This window comes from Coenobita brevimanus, chromosome 74, assembly GCF_032717465.1.
Source record: "Coenobita brevimanus isolate Jiangsu-jjx chromosome 74, ASM3271746v2, whole genome shotgun sequence".
Taxonomy (NCBI): Eukaryota; Metazoa; Arthropoda; class Malacostraca; order Decapoda; family Coenobitidae; genus Coenobita; species Coenobita brevimanus.
Genome location: NC_137027.1, coordinates 16,164,070 through 16,186,158, shown reverse-complemented (window position 1 = coordinate 16,186,158; position 22,089 = coordinate 16,164,070). Strand labels below are relative to the sequence as shown.

Sequence of the window (22,089 nt, the reverse complement as noted above, 5' to 3'; positions counted from 1 at the left end):
AGTCGAATACCTGCTTCGAAATCCTGTCTGCTCATAAAGTTCGTTTTTCCTCCAAATTTGTTTTTCTTTTCGTGAGGACATTAGTGAAGAGTTTGTAAGTAACTGGAAGTAAGCTAATGGGATGATAGTTACTCAGATCATTTGAGTCGCTTTTCTTGTAAAGCAAAAGAACTATTGCATTACACCAGGTTTTTGGAATTTTCTTTGTCTTCATACACTGAGTAAACAATTGGGCGAGTCTATTATACACTTTTACTCCTGCATCCGACAATAAATCTGCTGCTATTACATTGTCTCCCGGAGTCTTCCCTCTTTTCATACTTTTAAGAGAAATGTCTACCTCGTCTGGTGTTGCCCCTGGTATTTCAATAGTTTAAACTGAAAAGTTAGCTATTGGTACTATTGTCTTTGATTCATATATTCCTCTGTAAAGTTCTTCAACTCTTTTCACCATCCTGTCTCTGCATATAGGGACCTCACCATTTTTGTCTTTCATTGATATATGTTGCTTTTCTAATGCCATGTTACTTCGCACCTCTTTCAGACTATTTCGTTTTTTTTTTTTTTTATGGCACCTTGATCTGATCCATGTTTCTCTTCTTATTTTCCTCCCTCCTTCTCTTGTTGATAAACTTATTTAATTTTGCTCTTTCTAATTCATTTTTTTTTTCATCTCTTTTCTTCTTTTCACAAGTTCGATGGTCATTTTTGAATACTTCTTGGCTTTGATTGTATTAGCTTTCCCTACTACCTCTTCTAATTCTCTTAGCACTTTTGTTCATCCCTCATTCATCTTGTCAATGTGACACTCAGCATAACTTAGAGACTGATATCTGTTCGTTATTTCTAACTGAATGGCTACTTTGTTTTCACTTACTTTTATTCGGCATAACTTTTTATCTTTAATCAGCTTCTTTCATTCATTTCTGAAACTGAACCAGGCTATGCAACATCTATGGTCACTCTCTATATTTACTTGGTAACTGTGACATTTATGATCTTGTCTTATCTGCCATAATGAAGTCGATTTCATTCCTTGCTTCTCCATCTGGACTTCTCCATGTCCACTTTCTCCCAATTCTGAAAGAATGTTTATTGTTCTCATGTTATATATTTCAGCAAAATTTACCACTATTTCATCTCTGTCATTCTTTTCCCCCACTCCGAATTATCCCATACGTGCTTCTTCATGTTACGATTTGCCAACTTTTGCATTGAAATCTCCCATGAACCTGGTCTTCTTCCATAATCTGGGAGATGTCATCACAGAATGTTTCTACTATTATTTTTTTTTAAATCAGAGCTTTGAGAAGTTCGTGGATATACTTGTATTGCTTTCAGGGTTTATCTTTTGCCTAGACTACAGTCCATGCTACTCTGTCAGATACACTGCTGAATTTAACAATGATCTCTGCAAGATTTCTGTTACTTAGAAATGCTGCACCACTAACTCTTTCATTTTGCCTTCCTCTGTAATAAAATATGTAGGAGCTGTTATGGAGAGAAATTAATATTTCTTCTTCTTTGTGGATCTCACTCAGACCTGCAATGTCAACTATTGTTTTCTAATTCAGTCATTAAGGTATCAAGTTTTTAATCTTCTGCAAGGTTTCCTATATAATATGTGTAGATCTTCATGGATTTCAGTTTGTTTAATGTCCTGGTCTCTGATTTTCCGAGGCAGTGTCTACTCACTTTCGGAGACACACTGCCTGTAAGCACAGGAGGAAGTACATTTGGAACTATAACCCATTGGCTTCCAGAGTTCCTTTGTGAGGGATTTTGCCGGAAGGGTGCTAGGCTTACCGCCCTTCGCCGGTTCAGCTCATAGTCGCAAAGCTCATAGGTCCCTTCCCAAGGGCTCTCTTTTCTAAATTTTGAAAATGCCCAGTTCCATTCTGTATTGAGGATACTGGGTCTAATTGGTTAACAGACTATGATCCAACAGAAACGCCCGTGAAATCATTAACAGTAGAATTCATATATGGTTTGGGTGATTGTTGCAAATAATTTCACCTTCCTGTCAGATAGTTTTTGGTGAGACGTAATTTTTGAGCCACCTTATTCAGTATATTCGGTGGAGCACTATATATCCATAGGGGGTCCCATGGTCCGCACCATCAAGATTGTGCTTCATACATCTACAAGGACTTTCCCTATCCAGGGACATGCTACGTAACAGTGGGATCCTGCCCTGGGGAATCTCTCTCTCTCTCTCTCTCTCTCTCTCTCTCTCTATATATATATATATATATATATATATATATATATATATATATATATATATATATATATATATATATATATATACTATAAAGTATGATCGCACCCAGTCGGCTTACGTGAGCCGATTACACTTGGTTCACGCTCTACACACACATCCAAAGCCACTCCAACTCTACATTCACACTTGGAAGCACTTCTCACCCTACATACAATCTCTACCAGACAGCCTAAGCCACTTGGTAGAGATACATAGGCTGTATCGTCCCCACTTCGGTCGGGATAGGCCGGTCCTGCAGTGGACACTCAAACGGCTGATGATGATGCCATTATATATATATATTTTCCCCAATGGCAGGATCCCACTATATATATATATATATATATATATATATATATATATATATATATGAGCCTCTGTGGTACAGTGGTAGAGTGTGCATCTCGTACACGGGTGAACCAGGGTTCGAGCCCCGCAAGGATAATAAACTTTGGGAGTGTTCACCCGGCCACGTACTGCATTGGCGGACACAAGAGGTGCCGTGGTTGAACAAGTGTCGCTTACTGTAAAGTATGCTTGCACCCAGTTGGCTTGCGTGGTTCGATTACACTTGGTTCACAGACTACACATCCAAAGCCACTCCAACACTACAGCTACACTTAAAAGCACTTCTCACCCTACATACAATCTCTACTAGACAGCCTAAGCCACTTGGTAGAGATACATTGGCTGTATCGTCCCGACTTCGGTCGGGATAGGCCGGTCCTGCAGTGGATACTCAAACGGATGATGATGATGATATATATATATATATATATATATATATATATATATATATATATATATATATATATATATGCAGAAACTTCACTTCATAGTAAAGATATGTATTGCTCACTCTGTCTGAAGATATAATACATGGAAGTACTCTCTGTCGCTCCTTTCATTTCTCCTGTGGTTATTTTGCATCTCTCTCTCTCTATTGTATATATATATATATATATATATATATATATATAGATAGATATACATATAAATTATTAGATAGATAGATAGATAGATATACATATAAATTATTTGTCACTTAATGGCTAATTATGTGAAAAAGAGCACAAACAAGTGTAAATAAAACATGAAAAAAAAAATGCAGAAGGAGTGGGGATGGGACGATAAAAAACCAGAGAAACAAGAGGGAATGGGGACTGACACCATTGCATGCATGTCATGTAATACAACGTTCCTTAAGGTTTATAGTGCAATGGCATAGGTAAGGGTCACGTTTAGAAAAAAAAAAAAAGTAAAATTCTTCTAGACATCTGAGAAAATGTTTCCTACCGTGAAGCATTACAACGCAAGCTTAATTTAATTCCTCATTTTTAAGTCTGTTGGCAGTAGGATTAAGGTATGTATAATATAAAAAAGAGGGACAAAGAAAAACCTTCTCAGTGTTATTGCATATGGGATAAGACTTGGATTGTTCAGTTTCCTCCTAATTAGGAACTATTAGGAAGAAATTTTAACTAACAACAGGAAATTAAGGGGAGGTATTGCTGGAGCCCAGGGTACGTTGTATTACACGACGTGTGCGAAACGGTATCAGTGTCTATCCTCTCTTGTTTCTCTGCGTTTTGGTCCTTCCATCCTTACTATCAGTTAATTTTTATCGCCCACCTTTACCAAGGGGGAGCGATAATGTTTTTGCCCGCGTGTGTGTGTGTGTGTGTGTGTGTGTGTGTGTGTGTGTGTGTGTGTGTGTGTGTGTGTGTGTGTGTGTTCCCATTATATCTCATGAACGGTTTGAGCTATCAACATGGAACCTTCAGGGTATCAAGATACGGCCATAATCTTGGACTAGATCGAAAATGGGCTGTTGGAGTCAAGGTCAAGGTCACAAAAATGACTGCAAAAGGTCAACAAGTTTTTATCGCCCGCCTTTAGCACCACTATATTTCACTATCAGTTTGAATATTAACATGAAACCTTCAGGGTATCAAAATATGGCCAACATCTTGCGGCCCCCCGGCCCCCCCCCTGGGGTGACGCTTCCCCCAGGCCCCCTGGAGGTGGTGCCCCCAGCCCTCCTATGAAGGGGCGCCGCCATCCACCCCCCCGGGGGGGACCATGCCCCCAGCACCCCCAGGGGGGGCCGCAATTGTAACTTGATCAACAGCATATTCTGGCGAGCGATTACCATTCTGCTCCTGAATGCTTGTCCTTCACTCCAAAATGTTTTTTTTTTTTTTTTTTAAGTTGTCAATATTAGCTACAATGGGTCAGATGGGTGGACAGAAAGGGATGGGTAGGGCAGGTGGTGTGGGTGGACAGGGTTGGGCGGATGGGTGGGTGTGGAGAGAGAGGGTGGGTGGAATGGGTGGGACGGAGGTAGGGTGGGTGTGGTGTGGCAGCATGGGTGGGTGAGAGGGTGGGCAGGATGGGTGAGTGAATGAGGGTGAGTAGGTGAGCAAGGTTTGTGGGATGGTGGATAGGTGGGTGAGTGGGTGGTTGGGTACAGTAGTTGGGTGGATTGGTGAGCAGTGTGGGTGGATAATGGGAAAATAGGTCCATGGTAAGAATTGATCCATGGGGAATATATCCTTAGGGAAATGGACTCAAGAAGGATGAATGGGACCATGGTGATCTCCCACAGGGGAAGTGGCCACCCAGGGTCCCAGACTATGATGGTATGCATGACCAATGGGTTTTCCCGGACAACATCGGGTACCCTTGCTAGTTCAGTAGCCTATACGACACAGTGATGAAACTGGAAGACAATGGGTATGAAGGATGGATACTCAGAGAGTATGAAAAGCGGCTATTCTTAGCAATATGATTATAGGGGAGAAAAGACAGGATTTTGATGTAAATGAAGTGACGAGGAAAGAATGGAATCAGTGAATATGTAAGACAACCAGATGCGGACGTTAATAAAAAAAAAGGAAAAATTCATCAAAGAAGGATTTATGTGTACCTGGACATCAAAAGACAACGTTGTATTCCTGACAGCTGAAACAATGGCTGCCCTTTGTAAGTGTTTAATGATGCAAAATGTAAGTTATATTATCTCTGAATATCACTCTGATTTGACATTCCATACTTCCATAAAATCTTTATTTTCAACATCCTACACACATTACTCCCTTCGCTAATCGGGGTATGATGATGGTGATTATCATGATCATGAACTAATCGCTTAAAATGGCCTAGGGCCGATATGCAAGTATGCTGAAACAGGATTGTTATTTCGAGAACGGTCTTATAGCTAGAAGATAATAAGACCATAAGAAATGGAAAATGAATTAATAAGAGGATTTAAGCGGGATTTAGAAAGGGTCGGGGTTGTAATGATCAGATTTTTATTGTAAGGCATCTAATGCAACAAGGTGATGAGATGAAAATGCCACTTAGTATGTGTTTTGTGGATTTTGAAAAAGCGTTTGATAGTGTTTCACGTGAAGCTATGTTGAAAATTATGAGATTCTATGGTATACCAGAAAAGTTTGTATATATTATTAGAAGCCTGCATGAAGGTACTTTTTGTAAGGTAATGGTGGGTGGTTCTTTGAGTGATCCATTTCAAGTTAGGTCAGGAGTGATTCAAGGAGGAGTTCTTTCGCCATTGTTGTTTGTTTTGGTTATGGATTATGTTATGAAAAAGGTTGTAAGGAGAACAGGGGCAGTAATTAACTAGAAAGAAAATAAGAGGCTGATGGATTTGGACTATGCTGATGATATTGAACTGATTTGCGGAAGTATTTACGACATGTAGAGGGTGCTTGATTGTCTGGTAGAGGAAGGAGAAAAAGTGGGATTGGTGATAAATTGTGGAATGACTGAAATTATTAATATGAACGTGGAGAACCAAATCGATTGTGTAATTGGGAATAATGTGGTGAAGAATGTAGAAAACTTTAAATATCTGGGAACGATTATATCATCTAATGGATCATTAAACAATGAAATTGAAGAGAGGATTAGACAGGCTTGGCGAGCTGTTGGAATGTTGAAATCTATTTGGAATAATAATATGCTTTCGGTACATACTAAAGTGAAAATTTACAAGTCCAAGGTTAGACCAACTTTAATTTACGGGCATGAGTCATGGTACAGTACAACTGCAACAGATCAGAAAGTATTAGGATTTGAGAATAAAATACTGAGAAGGATTCTTGGGGTAAAGTGGCAAGACAGAGTTATAAATGAAAGTGTAAGGGATATTACGAGAGTGGAACCAGTTAATGAATATGTGAGACTGTCTCGCTGGAAGTGGCTGGGGCACATATACAGAAAAGAAGGCAGTTTAATACAGGATGTGCCAGAGTGGACTGCTAGAGGAAGAAGAGGTAGAGGTAGGCCGAGGGAAACCTGGTTGAGGACAACGGAAAAAAGAGGCAGGAGAGGAGTGTTGGTGGGACCTGAAGGAGATGGCAAGAGACAAATGTTGGTGGAGAGAGTTCATCTAGGCCCTATGCATCCCGTGAGGTGCCACAGGAAATGATTGATTGATTGATTGATTTTAGTGGAGGCATGTCTTATCACAATCACTGGAAAAAAGTAATCTCAACATTCTCAACAAGAAGCTGTGCCGAGGCACAGTCATTTTATTGCTGACGTATAAACACAACAGGATATCTAGTCAAAGATGTCACATATCAGATTTAGAGTAAATCTGGTGAAAATTGACGATTTTATGCCGATTTGAAATTTTAGGCCATACCCACCTGACACTGACCCTCCTACCGCTAACTGGGGGGGTGTTCCCCTAATGTAATGAGGCAAGTTATAGGATGCAGATTTGAAAGATGCGCCTTTAGGTTTACGTTTCATGTCGATATGACGAATTTGAAAGGAGTTATGGCGAAAAACGATTAAAAAAAAAAAAAAAAATTTGGGCCTACGGCCTGGGCCTTGGCCCAATTAGGCCTTAAATCAGATTATCAGAAGGTCATAGCCCATCGTCCATGTAATTTTAGTCAAAATCGCATCAGCAGTTCTCGCGTAAAGTTGTTAACAGACAAACGAACAAACAAACAAACAGACAAACCGAGTGAAAAAATACCCGTCCCCGAGCCCCTCTGGGGCGGTGATGGGTAATAAATGCCCGGTTTGAGAAAGCATCAGAGTATAATCTCATCTATAATGTACCGTACCATATATTAAAAATGTATTTTGGCTATATAGCTCAAAGTTTGTACAATATGCGTCAGCAATTACTTTGGCCATGTGGTGAGGATGGAGAGCGAGAGGCTAACGAGGAGAGTGTATGTGAGAGAAGTGGAGGGGGGGGAGAGAGGGAGGGGGAGGCTGAGGATTAGATGGAGGGATGGAGTGAAGTGCTATATGAGAGAGGGGTGTGTGAGCTGGGGGGAGGGCAGTGAAATGGCGGATGACAGGGCATCATGGAGGCGATTTGTTTGTGGTCACTCCTTACGGGATTGACACATCTGACAATAGATAGACAGTACTTTCCTCATCTGTGCTTTAGAACTAATGATAAGAAATTTTTGGTACGGTTATCACTCAGCAGTATAATAATGCCTCAAGATTTTAATATCATTCGAAAAGAATGTAATGAAGCTAGGAGTATAAGTTACCCCTTTTCACTGCGTTCTTGGGCTTTTGAGGCTCCATACCAGCTGTTCCTTACCAATATATTTCTATGCATGTTACCTTGAAATCCTTCCATATAATTAATGCATTTCTTTTCAGTTAATGGAAACAATAAAATGCAGTTATGTGGTAGGGAGTTTGAGCTGAAGATAAAATTACAATGAACAAAAGAGCTGCTGTATTTATTTATTTATTCATTTACTACTTATTTATTTATTTTTGAAGGAATTATGAAACGAAACTGCAGAATTCTGCAAAAATCCATCTCATTTGGCCTAACAGATAAAATCCATTTCAGGTTTATTTTGTAAATCACGGCTCTGATTTTCCACTTACACAAGAGTTTCAGGACGATGAAGTTAAGGAACGAATGCATTCGTGAAATGAGGTTATTATTATTATTATTATTATTATTATTATTTTTTTTTTGGGGGGGGTCGTCATTAACTGAAACAAGGGTCGGTAGGTGTGGTTGGCTTGCATGCTACTTTACGGCTCGGCCCCCCTTAGTTGACCTCGCTGGCGGCAGATACCTAGGAAATCGCGGCCATCCTCAACCTTAATTGCCCAGTCATCGAGCTACTAAATATCTCTTCGAAACTCACCCGGAGCTCCCATGACCTCCTGAGCAGCCTAGACCAAGTAACCCTGCAAAATGTCCTCCTCAATGACGTCATTGTTAGCACATCAGGTCTGCCTGACAATTGAACTGTTCGTTAGAAAAAGGGTGTCGCTGAGTTCCGCAGTGAGTTCTTATTAAGTTGACCTTCTTCATAAAAAGATAGAGATTACTATGTACTGCGTCCAGAAAAATTTTAGTCCGCTAGGGCCCCTACAGAATGAATCCACCATGGATTGAAAAAAAAAAAAAATGAAGGCAAATTCAAGAAATACTCGATACCGTCGTAGCAGAGCCCACCTATTATTCTGGTCCTCTCCTGTTGCTATAACATGCAAAAAGAAAAGTTCTTTTGCATACACCACAGAATTTTCAACAACGTCACGAGAAGGAGCCTTTTCTCTACCTCGCGGTTGATGACTCTCTTAAAGCAGTGACCGTTTCCTTCTGACTCTCGATGCTGGGTGTGCAATTCAGATAACGGCACATTCCCCATAAAATCTATTGCCACTATATAATGCAAACAGTCTATATTATTTTAGTGTTGTTCCTTTCGACGTCACCAATGAGCCAGCATCCCCCTCGTTTCTAATGGACATTGTTTTGTTCAACCTCTACTTGGAAGAGTGTTTGGCATAATAAGACATTGTCTTGCATGGAAAGGATGCATCAAAAGATCAGTCCTGTGCACTGTACAAGAATAGGGACTTCCAAGGCTACTGATTCACTGTGGGCCACATTGTGTCCGCCGAGACTGTCTCCACAAACCCGGCCAGATTCAGAGGAAAAAAATAAATAAATAAAAACTCATGAAGGAATCTCATACCCCACCAAAATCCTTTACATCCTTGGAATGGCAGGTGACAGGCGGAGATTTATTTTAAAATTTCTGGAAGCATATACATGCATATTATATAACGGTAACTTATACTTGTCATTCTGCGTTTTAGTCACCCTTGTTGCGCAGTATTTTAACATCAGTAGCATACAAAAGATATTAGTGTGTCAAATGCTGAAATAGCCTTCATTGCTAAAGATGAGGCACCGGGAAGCCAACAAAGCTGCTGAAAAACAAACAAACCAACAAAAAAGACTGCCACCAAGTAACACCCCAGTTCCCCCTCTCTCACCGAGTTCATGGCGACGTAGGACATGTAGGTGGCGAAGCCTTCGTTGAGCCAGATATCGGTCCACCATTCTGGCGTAACCAGATCGCCGAACCACTGATGCGCCAGTTCATGCGATATGGTCTCCATCACACCCTGCTTCTCGTGCGCCGACGATACTTCGTTGTCGTATAGCAGCGCCGTCTCTCTGGTGGGACACAATCGAAGAGGAAGAAGCGGGAGGTAAAAACCGGAAGTCAAAAGGAGAAGCAGTTTAATTACACACACTCTCCATTAACTTTTCCAGTGAAATGACTTCTTAAGTAATTTAACCCCTCTTAGTAAAACACGAATTTCCTCACCTTTCGGAAAATTACGTACTGAAGTCCACAAGCACACCCACCTAAAAGTAATGAGCCCCCAGTTTTCCATGGCCCCAGCAGCGAAATCTGGTATGCCTATAAGGTCCTGCTTGGGGAGAGGGTAAGGGATGCTGAAGTACTCCTCAAAGAACTTGGTAGCCCTGGACGCCGTCTGAAGGGCAAATTCAGTCTGTCCTCTCTTGGATTTTCTGGCCCATACTATAGAGAAACAGACATAAGTTAGAGAGAGAGAGAGAGAGAGAGAGAGAGAGAGAGAGAGAGAGAGAGAGAGAGAGAATTTCCTAATTCGTACCCTAGCGTCAAAGGTCACTGCAACCGTACAGGAAGAATGTAATGGAGCACAAACCCCACACGCTAAGCGCGTGCACTCCACAAATACACACCGTATTCTTAGAATTATTGCTGACCGACGAACACCCCCCCCACACACACACAAACAAACACACACACACACACACACACACACACACACACACACACACACACACACACACACAGGGATAGACGGACTGAGAGACGTAGATGGGCAGGGATGTAGAATAAAAAAGAGAGTTTATGACAGTGGTAGGGGAGAACTGTGATGAGCTTGACTGAAAAAGTTGGACTAGGAAGGAGAGACTGGAAGAGGAACGTTAAAAGAGAGTATGGGAAAAGAATGGCAGAGTTAGAAAAGGTCGTAGAGATTCCACATGGAAATTAGAACTGAAATCATAGGTTATAAAAGGAAGTTAGAAAGCAAAAGAAATTTAAGTAATAAAGAAGAGAATGGAGAGATCTGAGAGTTTCAGTTAAGGATGGAAGAAGAGCTTTATTTTATGCAAGAAAGAAGGAACCAAAGGCCAGGAGCCCGCAAACTGTTCCTTCCAAGAAAAAAATTAAAACAAAAACAAGAGATCCAAATTCAAGATCCATTCATTTCGAGATGCCTGAACACACTGCGTTTGAGAGACTGCAGATCATAGGATGTAGGAAATACAGACAGAGGGAGACAGTTCCAGTGTTGACCTGTTGCATAAATGAAGGACTGAAAGTAACGGCCAAATCTTGTATTAGAGAATTGGACAGAAAAGGGATGAGGGAGTGTTGCTAGACGGATGCTAATGCCCGTCATACAGGTGGAGGGATGCAAGCAGACATCTCAGAAGAGCAGTGACCATTGAAGTAGTGATAGAAAAGAGATAAAGATGCAAAAGTGCGGCGAAGACAGAGGTTGAAGGGAGCCAATAGGAGTTAGAGAATTAATGAGACAAAGCATTTGACACAACCCTACTGAGAAGAGCTGGATGTGGGGAGCCTCCTCACACATAAGATTTGTACTCTGCACAGAGCTGAATAAAACCTGTGTATGAAGTAAAAAACTGTGTAGGGATAAAGAAGGTACGGAGTCGGCTTAGCACACCTAATCTCTTGGAAGAAGATTTTGAAGGAATGCAGTATAATCTTTCCAAGATAAATCCCTAGAGAATGAAACCCCACCTATTTTTAAGGATAATGCAGGAATCGCTGGATACTATTAAACATTAGTGGGTACTCCTGTGGATGATTTTGTCGGGTTGATAGGTGTAAGAACCGAGTCTTTGGTGCATTAAAAACAAACAAGATTACATTTACTCCAGTCAGAAATACGAGCCAAGTCAGGCATTAGGTGTGCCATAGCCTCAACCCTCATTTGTTGAAGTAACTGCTGAGATGGACGTTGCGGGAACCGAATGGGAAGGTGAAGGGTGGAGTCATCAGCGTACAAGTGGATAGGATTAGATGTACAACTTAGAATGTCACTGATGAATAAAAGGAAGAGAGTTGGTGATGCGACAGAACCCTGAAGAACACCACTGTTGATGGATCTAGAAGAAGAATGGTGGCCGTCTACAACAGCAGCTGTAGAACGACCAGAAAGGAAGCTATAGATGAAGACAAAGATAGAAGATAGAAACCGTAGGGATACAATTTGGAATTTAATGATTTATGCCAGACTCCATGAAAAGGCTTTGAGTGCAATGGCAAAGCTTTCACCAGAGTCCCGAAAGGAGGATGACCAGGAGTCTGAAAGGTAGGTGAGAAGATCGCCAGAGGAGCGTTCCTGACGGAACCCATACAGACAATCAGAAAGATTATAATAGGGATAATGCTTTAAAATGTTTCTGTTAAGAACAGACTCGAAACCTTTGAGACACAGGATGTTAAAGCAATTGGGCAATAGTTAGAGGGTTGGGAATGTTCATCCTTCTTTGGGACTGGCTGAATGACAGCAAACATCCAGTAAGAAAGAAAAGTACAAGTTGATAAGACAAAGGCGAAAAAGTTTACCTAGGCAGGGTGTAAGCACAGAAGCACAGTTCTTGAGGACAACAGGAGGGACTCCATCAGGCCCATATGCCTTGTTATTATTGAGGCCAGTGAAGGCAGAATATACATCAGCTGAAGAAATTTTAAGATCAGCCATGAGGAAGTCAGAGGGGGGGGGAGTGATGGAGGAACAACACCGGAATCGTCTAAGGTGGAATTGGAGGAGAAAGTCTGAGCAAAGGGATCTGCTTTATCAGTAGAAGAAATAGCTACGGAGCCATCAGAGTGGAAAAGAGGAGGGAAAGATTATGAGGTAAAGTTGTTAGAAAAGTTTCTGGCAGGGTGCCAGAAGGAGCGGGAGGAATTCGAGTTGGAGAGTTCAGAGCATTTAGTTCTGATGAAATTATTTTTTTGCAGAGCGAACAACAGACTTAGCATGATTCCGCGCAGAAACATAAAAAAGATGTGATTCAGGGATGGGTTGGCTCTGGTACCTTTTCCAGGCCTTCCTCTTGTTGTAGGCAGCATTAGAACAAGCATGATTGAAACAAAGTTTTTTTTGCATTAATCAATGGATATGAGAAGGGAATATATGATTCCATGCCTGAGAGAATATCCTCCATAATGTACATGGCACACTCAGATGGCTCCTGGCCATGGAAGCGATAATCATTCCAGGGAAAATCAAAGAATGCTGCTTGAGTGCCTCTCTGTCTGTAGCTCCAAAGTGCCACAGTTGACGTTTCTTTGGAGGGTCCACAGGCCGTACTGGAGTGATAGGACAGGTTAAAGTAATAAGGTTGTGATTGGAGGAGCCCAACGGAGAAGAAAGGTAGTGTAAGCAGTAGGATTAGTTGTAAGGAAGAGGTGAAGCACGTCTGAATTCTTTCTAAGGTGGTCAGAGATACAGGTAGGGTTCTGAACAAGCTGCACTAGGTCATTAAGGATAGAAAAGATGTAGGCTTGTTCACCAGGTGGACCAGTGAAAGGAATGGAGAGCCAAAGGTTGTGGTGAACACTGAAATCTCCTAGAATGGATATTTCAGAGAAATGAGAAATGGATAGGATGTGTTCCATTCGAGAAGTAAGATAGTTGTTCATTTGTTTAAAGTCAATAGAATCAGGGGATAAGTAAACAGCACAGATATATGTAGTCAGAGAATGACAGGAAAGCTGAGGCCAGAGAACAGAGAATTCAGAAGAATCAAGTTCAGGAACACGAGAGCAAGATAAGTCATTGCATACATATACACAACAGCTATCTTTGGCTTTGAAATGAGTATAGAGAAAGTAGGAGGATACAGAAAAGGGATTGCTATCAGTTGCCTCAGACAGCTGAGTCTCAGTTAAGAAGAGAACATGAGGTTTAGAGGAGGGGAGGTGGTGCTGGAAAGAGGGAAAGTTAAAGGAAAGGCTGCGAAAGTTGCAAAAATGAAGAAGTGAGTCAGACAGTGGTTCCACGCAGTTCACGAGTCGTCGCCGGGAGAGGGGCGGATGGTGGGAGCGTTTATTGTCCACCCCCCCAAGGCTCCGAGGCTTTGTTATTAGACGCCATTATTTTTGTTTTAATTTTGAAAAGGAAGTGTAATGTGTACTGTGCATGTACAGGTAGTTTGGTGTTGATAGAGAGACTTGTATTGGCGAGCATGCTGGCCTACTCTCTGTGTTACTGAGACACTGAAAAAGTTCAACAAAGGGGGATGGTAATGAACTACAGTCGTTCTATTTTATGAAGGCAGTTTGGGTGGGGCGATCTGGGACCTCACACTGTTAGCTCTGTTGTCACATCGCCGCCGATACACGTGTAATTATTTGTGCTCACTCTCTCTCTCTCTCACTCTCCTATTTTAAGCTAGTAACTACTTATAAATGAATTTTAAACACTCTGTAGGGGAGCGCAGTGATAGTTCGGCCAGGAGGATGGTTCGGCCACTGGCCTTCCTGAATAATGTAGGGGACCTAGATCATTGAGATTTCACATGAAGTTGTGTGATCTTGCCGACAAATGGCACATGTGTTTTTGTTTTGGTTGGCCGGGAAACAGCAACATCAGGTTAGATTTTATGATTTTTCATGACCCCTATGTACTTTTTCGGTGATCCAACGTAAGCAGTAGCTCCATTAATACTTCAGGGTTGTTATCCATATATAGTGCAAATATCATTTATTGTCTATAGGCGACGTGAGAGTAGGTAACACTCGAACAGCTTATGAACTCTGGGTTTCGGGGCGCCATGTGTACATCTTTATACATGGGGGATGATTCTGCCACTTGAAGTAAGGGATGGTTCGGCAGGGTTGCCAGGTGTCCGAACCATCTCTCATAATTATCTAATGATTTATTTTCTTTATTTAACAATTTTTTTCTATCTATCTATCTATCTATATACCTAGGCTGCTTCCCCCAAGGAGAAAATGGGAGAAATGGAGTTCCCCCGAGCTAAGCCCTGTATTGGACTATATAGCCCCGCTAGGGTTACAGGAGCGAGCTACCACTCCCGGCACGGCAGCCCGGGCGAGGCTCGAACTCGCAATCCCCCGATAAGGGAGGTAGCCGAGACAGGACGACACACTCCCCATTTACTCATCCATTCAAACACATTCATTCGCATCTTAGCCCTAAAGGGGAGAATGGACTGATCCTCACCACACCACACCGCACAAGGGTCAACTGCGCAATGCAATCAGTGACATCTGCAGCAGGGCCCGACAGCAGAGCTGGTTTACCCCTGCCACATCATAACAGACTCATCCCCTTACCTTTTTTTCTATAAAATTACATATTCTCTCTCTCTCTCTCTCTCTCTCTCTCTACTTTCCCTCAGAAATTGATGAGGCTTCTGTTTCAAGAAACGCTATAATTGGAGTATTACCTGAACCAGTTTCACAAAGCATAAAGTGAAGGCAAAGGTATTACAACTTTGGATTTTTGTTTCACTGGATTTTAAATGCGTTAAGAGTAAACAGCATGTAAGAGAAGTAGCTTTCATTTGACTCGGATATTTTCTTTCACAAAATTATAGTTTTATTTTATCTGAGATAGGCAAGAGTAGAGTTATTTAATTTCATTATAAGGAGATTGTTTGTTCCTTGTTTCATTAAAAGGAGATTGTTTAGGTAAAAATAAATCCAATAAATCATATCAGCATAGATGAAAATTTGATTCTTAATTTTCCCACTGTATTTAATTCTTTCATTGAGCCCCAGAGGCAAGTGGCCAAATCATCCCACATGGTGGCCGAACCATCCAACGCCAGTGGCCGAATCATCCACACCAAGAGGGATGGTTCGGCCATTTTGGAGACCTTAAGAGTTTGTATTACTGCCAAGAAATGACGTAAGTTTAAGAACTGACAATAGCACACAAAAGAGCCAAAAGATGTGGCTTCCTCTTGGAATAAGCAGATTTTAAGAATTTCTTAAACTTTATTTATTATGATTTTTTTTCGAAAAAGTGGCCGAATCATCACCGCCCTCCCATACATGTAATTCAATAAAAAAGCTATAGTATAGTATAAATCTCATAAGACTTGTCAGGGTTGCTTTTGCGACGTTGTCAGGTGGTTACACGAGGGACAGCCCTGCGTGAGCGGGTCATACTCAGTCAGTCTCCCGCCATGGAAGCTATAAAAAAAACGCACCTATAGATCTTTACCTCCTGGGTGGTGTGAAAAAAAAGTCGAAAACAAGAGAAAAATAAAGAAAATACAATTAGTAGTAGTTAATATAAATATGAGAGAGAGAGAGAGAGAGAGAGAGAGAGAGAGAGAGCACGTGTGTGGCGACGATGTGGCAACAGAGCAAACAGAGTGAGGTCCCAGAGCACCCCACCCAAACTGCCTTCATAAAATAGAACGACTATAGTCCCGAGGGCTGATGAAACGGGAACTCCAGCTCTCCCTGTTATCAGCTATCCATCCACCTTGGGAGTACTGCTCTGTTCGACCGGTGCTACGGCCTACTCCCTGTAGATAGGTGATGTTAGAAAAGAAAGAAGAGGTTAAGAGAGGAAAGTTAGAATAGAAAGGAGAGATTAGAAATGGGAGGACAGGTTTCAGTGACGAAGTTTTAAAGGAAAGAAAATATTCCAAAGAGAAACCTTAAAATGGAAAGGTAGGTTCGAAGAGAATGCTAGAAAGGCAAGAGGAGTTTTAAGGAAAGATGTTAAGAAGTGAAGAGGTAGAAGAGGTGCATAAAATGGAAAGGTCGGAATGAGTGGGACGTTGGGATGGAGGGAGGAGAAGTTAAAAAAGAGAAAAAGTTTGAGAAAAGAAAGGCTGGGAGGAAAGAGGGTTGGATGAGGGAAGAGGCAAGGAGAGATGTGAAACAGACCGACTTTTGGAAATAGAGGTGGAGTAGAATAGAAATGGCTGGAGAAATTGGAAAAGGGTAGAAGCTCTAATTAATTAGTTGGCATTGAGAGGAGAGGTTGTAGATATGGTGGGAAACAGGATAAAAGTGGAATATTATGTGGAATGACATAATTTTAGAGTCAGAAAGGATTGCATGACCTACTGGGCGTAATCGTCCCCCCCCCTCAAAAAAATAAAAATAAATAAATAAATAAAAAACAGAAATCATCCCCAAAGTTCATCAGTCTTCTATCACTTTTCCTACATTACATACAATAGTTTAGGATATAACGTTCTTAAGCAACTGAAAGTAGGACTGAAAACCTAAAATGAAGCACTGTCTGAGATTCCCCATTTTATACAATACTCATATGGGTCATAGGGACATGTTTGCGTATCTCTGCAAACAAACATGCTCTTAGCTGCTTCCCAAAGTCGGCCGTCATAGTCTAGCAGAAGATAGTGGTAAAAAACAGTATTTCACATTAGAAGCTTTTCAGCCATACTTCAATTTCCTAAGGGTCACATATTCCAAACCACGCTAAAGAGGATGGATGAAAATAATCATCAACAACAGACTGTGAGTTCGCTATACGACAAAGCCTTCTCTCATCTTTCTTCATTTCTACCTATTGGCTGTTAGTCTGTTTCATCTTAGATCTATGTAGACTAAGGTCAGCCAGTAGGCACTAGTTTTCATTCGCTGTCGCACACTCGCGCTCTATTCCCTCTTCTTTCTACTCAATATTTGGTCCTAAAAGAGATTTAGAATACATAAACCTTTTCTTATTTGACTAGTTAATTTTGTTGCTAATGTTGTGTTGTTTTATATTGTGATATAAGCATATTTTATTGGCCTGGTTTGAAACAGACTGTTTATGAGGAGGAAATGTAGTGAGAGGGAAAAGCCTGTGCAGAGTAATGAGAAGGAATGATGGAGAGGAAGTGTGGATGAGGGGAAGTGGTAATGACCCGGACGGTGTGTGACGAGTAACGAATATAGAGGGCGGAAGGGTGTGATTGTGCTGTCAGCATGTCATATGTACAAGACATCAGTGTCTCAAAACATACCTTACAAGAGACACTAAATTCACATACGCTAATTACACAATAAAATAAAAAACTTCTACCACAAAATTGACCATACAGTACACCAAGCCAGACAAAATAGCATGAGAGAAGAAAATAGCTGTAATTGCTTAAAAAGGGTAATAAGGAAATTATTTGGAACCATTCGTCTGAAGACAGACTGGTAAGTCTCACTCTATATTCACTAGATAGTCGGAAAGTCCTGATAAATTTAGTTAGTTTCTTATTAAACAGAGGACAGGATTGTAAGGCCACAAATGGTTTCATATTAGAAAAAAAAAAAATTACTGGGAAGATGGGTAGGAACTGGTTTGAAAATAAAGTACCAGATAAATGGAACAAACTAACTATCGATGTAGTAACTGCATAGAATTTTAGTGCTACTGTGAGAAAGAGATAGGCAAAATTTAGAAAGGACTGAAGCATAACTCTTGCCTGTGTCTTAAGTATTTAGGATACAATTTATTTATTATTTGTAATGGAATCTGTTCATTGTATACGGTATATTTCCCTTCTTTTAAAAAATCGATAGCAGTTATCTATACTGCACGACAATTCTTTCTCTATCCGTTTAGTTTGAACTGGAGGATTTCGTGGCTGGGAGAGGCCTTTGATCTTTCCTAGCTTTGTCCTGTACTCAAATTGCATGATATAGATCATCCTGTCTGCTACCACCAGCACAATGAACAACAGCAACAACAACACAACCACTCACCGGTATATGTGATGTTCTTGGAAACTTTGGTGTTTCCTTCAAAATCTGAGACGATAAAAGCGACGAGATAGGTTGACATTCTTGCTGTCGTCTCGAAGTGGTCCCATACCCATCCATCCTGATCAGGCCTGTAGTAACGTGGATAGTAGAAGGTTTAGATATTTCAGTAGCTAGAATGGCTTAAGGTGAGAAGTAAGATAGTTTAGCAGGTAAAAACCAAAGGGGTACGCAATGGAGCCCATCTCTCCGACAAGGACAACGTACTTTCCAAATCACACTTCATAAACGGGTTAGGTTTTCTCATCACTGATTAGTATTTCACAAAAAAAGTTTTCCGGATGTAGAATCTGTAATACTATCCGGATCGGCCCCCAAAGTTAATCGACTGTTCCTATGGGCTATCTACCCACCAAATTTGGTCCAAACCTCTCTTTTAGTATATGACTAATCCTGCTAACAAACAAACAAACGAACAAACAGGCGTGGAAACATAAGGGACTTTTACACATTCAGGAGTCGGACAAAGAGTCGCCAAGAGTTCAAACTCTCGTGGATTCTTGTCAGTTTGGCCAAGAATCCAGCAATCTAGGAGGACGCTACAAGTAGCTACGCATAGCTTACGTACGCATTGCTACGAGTTCCCTAGGGCAGTGCTATGAATAGCTAAGAGTCACTACTCATTGCCAAACCAAATTGACCGTAGTACTACGAGTAGCCATGAGTAACTAAGAGTAGCTAGGAGTTGCTAAGACCCCCACTAGAGTAGTTACGAGTGCACTACGACAATTAAGAATTTGATTCGAGTCTGTCAGGAGTGTCAGGCGAAATATATTATATATATTCTAACGTACAGTATGCTGCATGTTTGATCACGATTTGCCTTGTGGCTTCCATAGTGACCAGGCTTCTGTGTTCTACCTCACTCCCCCCTTCTCCCCCTTATAGTAGAGTAAGTCGTTCTTTCTGTTGTTCAGAGCAGGAGTGTCAACTCTTCGTCCTCTGTGCCCTCATTTGCGCGTCCTTCTTGCAAGTTGAATCAAGCTCTGCCAGCCCCCTATATAATGAGCTCAGTCTCTGCATTAATTGCCACTTAGATCTACTCATTTTGTTCACATCTCTGTCCTCCCCTGTATACTGTAGTGTATTATTATTTTTGTGAGTGCTCAGGAAGTCTCCAGCCATCTATCTGCTGTATAATTTGAGTATAAGTGTTGTTACCATTTTTTTTGTACTGTATGGACTAAGGCGTTAATTCGTAGGCCTGGTGAGGTTTTTGTGATTCATGTAGTTTTTAATGTCAGCCATTATTAATATTTTGTATCTGTAATAATGTATCTTGCTTTAACCCGCAGCGTCCCGTCGACGTACTTTAATGTCCACAAGTTTTGTCACTGCCAATCCCGTCGACGTACATAAACGTGAAAAAATTGCAAGGTCCCTAATTTGCACAATTTTCAATTTTCGCGAGTCATTTTTGGTACGTATACACGTGACACCTTCCTCAACAAGATGCCAGGCAGGGACAATGCCTTACCCAGCATGACCTCCTCCCCCCCCCTGTATGCCATTGTCTCAGCAATTCACCTGTTCTCAGTGACCTGGCCAGTATAGCCGTCATGCCACGGTACGAAATTCAGGGCCAGAGTGATTCCCCAATCAATGACAATGTGGAGGACAAACTTTACATAGCATTAGAGGAAGAAACAGTTAGAAACGATGATCAGGTAATGTGACAAAAAAAGTTCAGGTATTAGTGAGTGAAACAATGCTTATAATGCCTATATTACTGCTTGAAAACCAATATACTCTTGTACTACATATAAATTCGTACCAAGTAAATAAATAAATACCATTTATGAGTGGTGTGAAATAGTTATCCTCCCATAGAACTCGTTTTCTTTGGTGCAAGCCTGATAGAAAACCCAGTAAGGTAAGGAGGTACTCCTACCTGTCATGAGTAGTTTAAACCTCAGGTGAGCGATTTCTCTATGAATTTTCGATGTTTCTCACCAAAAGCGAAGGTTTGAGAGAAAAAAAAAAATTCCTAAAATGGTCGTGATTGAGGGGAGTCAGTGGTGGAAAAGTGGTCGGGATGGGGCGGGTTAACTGAGCATTATCCGGTTTTCTCATTTATCAGGGCTGACTTAGATAAATTTGCTCTTGCTAAATTCATGTTAATAGAGGCTATTGCAGTTAACCATATATGTAACCTGTTTTGCCATTACATTATCGTTATGAGTCCTGAATGTTTAGTTGTTAGTTTGAGCATTAAACTTTAACTTGTAATTTTACCTAACTCTTTTGTTTTGAACCTGGAACTTTGCGGGACAGTAGTGATTTTAGTATTCTCACTTGAAGTGTTCATTATCTCTCTGTTCCGTAACAATATATATATATATAACGATCACTTCCTCTGCTCACCTCCCTCCTTCTCTCAGCCATTCCCAAGCCACATACACTCTCATTACTTTCATTCTCTATGTTCGACAGTTCCTTAAAGAGTTCTCTCCGTCACCTCACTTTTTCTCCCTTCTCCACAAGCAGTCTACCATTTTTATCTCTCACTCGTGGCCTGCAGTCCTAACGGACCCAGGTTCAAATCCCCTCTGGGGCAGGGAACAGTTTAAGGATTTGAATTTCATTAAATCAGAATTTACTTATCTACCAGAAGACCCGCCGACATGTCGTAAGAATATTCCCACTAATACCAATACACCAGTCCTGCATGAGACAGCCCTAGCATCTATTCAATTTGGACGATGGGTGTTGGCGTCGAAGTGGTGACATGTAGAAGTGTATGGTATGTAGGAGGACTACTGGGCCTTGGTAGCAGGATGTGAAGCCTATGCCCAGAGTTGGACACATAAAAAAAAAAAAATCACCCTGTCCAAGTCGCTTTATCTCTTACCTGAACATTATTTTACTTTCCCTCCACTTTACACTCAAATTCCTTCCACATTTCCCATCCACTCTCATCTTTCTCTTACTAATCTCTTCAACTCTCTCTTCCTCTTTACATATACCTGTAACTCTCTTCTGTCCCTCAACTTCCATGCCCCTGTTACTCATCCACTCACTATATGCTTTCCTCTTTTGCACCACAGCTTGTCTCACCTCTTCATTCCACCATGCTGTTCCTTGCACCCCTTTTCGTCTTCTCTTCACCCCACACACCACCCCACATGTTGCACAGATTTCTTCTGTGAATATCTTGCACACACGTTCCACATCCCCATCTGCTCCAAATCATATTTACTCAATAATTCCACTTCTTTCTTGTATTCTGTCTTTTTTTTCATCCTCTTGCAACCTTTCTTCCCTCCTTGTATGGAGTACTTCCTCCTGTACTTCCCTCCTCCTATTCCTCCATTTTTTTTTAACCTTGACTTTCGCCACTACCATGAGTGGTCAGAAAGTCCACTCCTCAAATCTCTGTATGCTCTTGCATCCATTACACACCTCATTTTATCACCCCCACACACATAATCATTGTCTTCTGTTCATTCAGTTCACCACCTTCCCTTCTCATCACTCGCAACATATACATGTGGATCATTTTGTGTCTAAACAGTGTATTGGCTGTCACCAACTCCCTCCCCGCAGAGATGTCAGTTAGAGTACTACCATTCTCATCCACTCCTGCAGGCACACCCCGCGCTCCAACTACTCCATCCTGCTTCACATTCCCTGCTTTTCCATTCATATCTC

At 41.2% G+C, this 22,089-nt stretch overlaps 1 protein-coding gene across 1 annotated transcript in view; it reads right to left on the bottom strand.

Annotated features, from left to right (window-relative positions):
• The window catches only part of LOC145407787 (aminopeptidase N-like), a 364,550-nt gene that overhangs the window by 248,227 nt on the left and 94,234 nt on the right, over positions 1-22,089 (bottom strand). Inside the window, exons 4-6 of the mRNA XM_080278651.1 lie at positions 18,382-18,509; positions 9,960-10,137; positions 9,581-9,764 (exon numbers count right to left, since the gene is read on the bottom strand). Coding sequence (XP_080134777.1) covers positions 9,581-9,764; positions 9,960-10,137; positions 18,382-18,509 — 490 coding nt within the window. The remainder of the gene's footprint in view (positions 1-9,580; positions 9,765-9,959; positions 10,138-18,381; positions 18,510-22,089) is intronic.